We start from the raw sequence: 3340 nt of genomic DNA on the forward strand, positions 1-3340 counted from the left end.
AATATTCTAAAAGATGAATATTCTAGCCCTTCTTCACTTTGAAAAATACAGGTCGAGTCTAATGAAAAGATATTATTTTAACTCGCTTGTTCAGAGCTTGCAATAAATCCATGAGGAAAGGTAAAACGTGGGCATATTCAGACTTCACTTTATCAGATCCCCTTTAAAACGTTAAGTATAGGCAATGGGAATGTCCTAACGCTGTGCTAATTAAATTTAAATATCTGGGCACTTCAGTAGTAGTTGCTTTATAAATGGGCAGAAAGATGGTATTTTAAGAGAAAAGTTAAATATTCAGTTATGAGAATCTTTCCTAAAACCAGTGACAGAAGTAATGGCAATTAAGCACTTCATAAAATGTGATTTCCGAGAGCTCTTAAAATCACCAGAAGCAGCGGGAAGGCCCTGGAAGTTCCTTCTCCATGGCCGTCCCCGGCACCGCCCCCCAGCTCAACCCAGTAGGGCCCAGGAGATTTCTGGGAGCTGAAGAAATCATTATTCTCCGATCACACATAGAGAGCCTCACACTCACACACAGCACATCACACAAAGTGTGTATTTTATAAATCTAGCTGATTTTGTAAATCACCCCGGGAAAGCTGTGGACAGCCCTTCCTTCCCGTGTATGTCTGGTGACTTCTTTGATCTAGTTACCACAAAACGGCATATTTAATCTAAGGCTCGATAATGGCCTCTGACTTTTAATTTTCCCAGTTCACAAAAATATCCCTTTTCAGCCATGTCTGCCCAGTCACACGTCATATTCAGCCAGCTCAACACGCAGTTGAAAACCTTAGCACAGGGCTGAAGCCCCCACCCCAGCCCGCCTGCTTCTGACTCCGTGCCGCTGACCTCCAGTTCTGGCTCTGGCACCTACAAGCCGTGAGCGCGTGCGAAGTCCCCGAGTCACTGTGTCTATCTGAGCATCCGTTTCCTCGTTTGGGACAAGGGGGCGGTGAACCTCCTTGTCATCGGGGGTTGTTTGAAAATGGGTGAGGTGTGTGGGATGTATCCCGCTGGACCTGACTGCCTGCTTGTGATTTTAGAAGCAAGCCCACTGAGGATAAAAATAAAAGCACCTTGACCAAGAATATGACCAAGGGTGAAGTTCTTGAAAAACTCAAGAACTGTGTACAGCAGCAGGACCCCGCATTCAGAAAACGATTTCTTGACTTCGGCAAGGAACTTGATGGCAAAGTTAACAGGCCCCACTTCAGGAAGGTAGGAGAATGGGTTTCTCTGTGTTTCTGTGTTTCTTTCTTTCTCGAAGAGTTCAGTTGTTTTATTAAACTAACATGCTTTAGGTTTTCAGTAAGGATTTATTCCAGGAAAGAGCAGGTCCATCTCTAGGCCCCTTTAAACAATTGAAAAAGATTCTTTTGGCCAAAAATGTCTTTGGCAGCTTCCTGCAGAGAATACTTTTGATATGAATGTGGCTGGGTTTTGATACCTAAACTTTCAAATCAAAGCATTTACGGATGTGTTTTTGGCCGATCCACGGAGTACCTGGCTTTGTGCATTGTGCATTGTCGGGCAGAGTGGAGGTGGGAACGGAGCCATTCAGGCCTCCTCCCTGCCTGGGGCTCCCCGCGATGCTGTGAAGACAGAGCTGAGGTCTGCTCCTCCGGAAAGCGAAAAACAATCTGGCAGCGAAAATGGCAAGTGCAGAGTGCTGATTTGCATGTGCTCGTGGGAACTGGCGAGGTTCTACCAGAAAGGACTCTGTTTGAAAGGTTCCGCATAGACTTCTCAGAAATTAATCTAAATGATTGCTTAAAATTCCTATTATGATCCCTCTAGCTAATCATCTCCAGCTATTGTTAAGGAAAGCATTTCAACTAATATGCAGCAGTGTCCGTGTGGACAGATTTAGAAGGCGGCAATGAAATATATTTCCAAGAAGAGAATAATTATATTAGCAGCTACTATTTATCTAGTGCCTGCCCCGTGCCAGGCGTCACAAAAGGCTCTTTGCATATCTTCTGTCCAGGCTTCCCGATGGCGGCATCAGTGTGCATGGATGGAGGAGGGAGCGGGGCTGGAGGCACAGTACCTCTAGAGGTATTCTGTGGGGTTAGTTGGCTGTTGAAACAGTTCAGACCTCCTCGCTCCCCAGACAGAATAGAAGATGCAGAGGAGGGTGCTGTGTGAGCACGTGGGGCATGGCGAGGAGGGCAGAGGCAAGAAATACTTAGGGAAGAGGGACGATTGTCAAAGAAGAGGAGAGATTCGAGGACGACGCCTAGATTTCTGGTTTGGGGGACCAGGTGGCTGGTGGTTAGTCACTGATAATTCTGATGAGAGCAATTTCCGGGTGGTGAATGGTGGCACATGGGTACAAATCATCTAGCTCTCCCAGGGCGCCTTCTCCTAGATTCTGGGTCCTAGATTCTGTTGCCACTCCTGCCCCCTCCACCCCAAGTCACCTAGCACCAGTCCCCTCCTGCATAATGGCCTCGAATGACCACAGTGCTCAGTGGTCTGTTTATGGGCTCACAGGAAGCTCACGAGAATTGACCGGTCTACCTTCGATTTTTCAGAGAGGGAAAGTGGCCGTGTTAGCAGAGCTGGGGGCAGACCCGTGACCACCGACTCCAAGGGCCGCTTCTCACCTCTGCTCACCTGAGGACTCCTTCAGGTCCATAAGCTCAGCGGGATGTTCTTCCGTCCCACGGCCTTATCTGCCATTGCTAAGCCAGTGACGTCCTCGTGCATGTCTCTAGTTCACATCCCAGAGGACTCTCTCGAAACTCCCGTCTCAGGAGCCCACCCCTCCACTCGACTTCTTCCCGGGGGTCTAGGGGATGCCCAGAGTCTCACTGCACCGTGCCGGTGGCCACCCCACTGCCCTCCCTGCTCCTGCCCTCGCCCGCTGCAGCTTATTCTCAACTCCGAAGCCACAGTGACCTGCCACCAGGTTGGTCAGAGTGCACCAGGCCTGCTCAGCGCCCTCGCATGGCTCCCCACCTCACTCGACTAAAAGCCGGAGTCCTGGAAAGGCCCTGAAGGCCCCCAGGACCAAGCGGCTTCTTCTCTGACTTCTGCTCTCACCGGCGCCCCCTGCCCTGCTCAGTGCAGACCTCCTCGCCCCCACCCCCGGCCCCTGCTGCCCCCATCCTCACACTGGCTGCCCGCTCTGCTGTCCCCGACAACTCCTTGCAGCCTTCATCCGGCTCTTCCTCCACTGCGGTGACCCCGACATTCCCAGGCAAACACATCCCGCCTCCCCCTTCCTCTTCACCGCTGCCAGGCACACTGCATCTACGGGCCCCGTGGGCGTCCCTCTGTCCCGCCGCGTGCTTGTCTTCTCCCACGACGGCCGATGCTCCACGGCGGACAT

At 50.9% G+C, this 3340-nt stretch overlaps 1 protein-coding gene across 1 annotated transcript in view; it reads left to right on the plus strand.

Annotated features, from left to right (window-relative positions):
• The window catches only part of EFCAB6 (EF-hand calcium binding domain 6), a 197139-nt gene that overhangs the window by 104391 nt on the left and 89408 nt on the right, over positions 1 to 3340 (plus strand). The window contains exon 14 of the mRNA XM_023535895.1: positions 1047 to 1221. Coding sequence (XP_023391663.1) covers positions 1047 to 1221 — 175 coding nt within the window. The remainder of the gene's footprint in view (positions 1 to 1046; positions 1222 to 3340) is intronic.

The sequence above is a fragment of the Pteropus vampyrus genome, unplaced genomic scaffold, assembly GCF_000151845.1.
Source record: "Pteropus vampyrus isolate Shadow unplaced genomic scaffold, Pvam_2.0 Scaffold145, whole genome shotgun sequence".
NCBI lineage: Eukaryota > Metazoa > Chordata > Mammalia > Chiroptera > Pteropodidae > Pteropus > Pteropus vampyrus.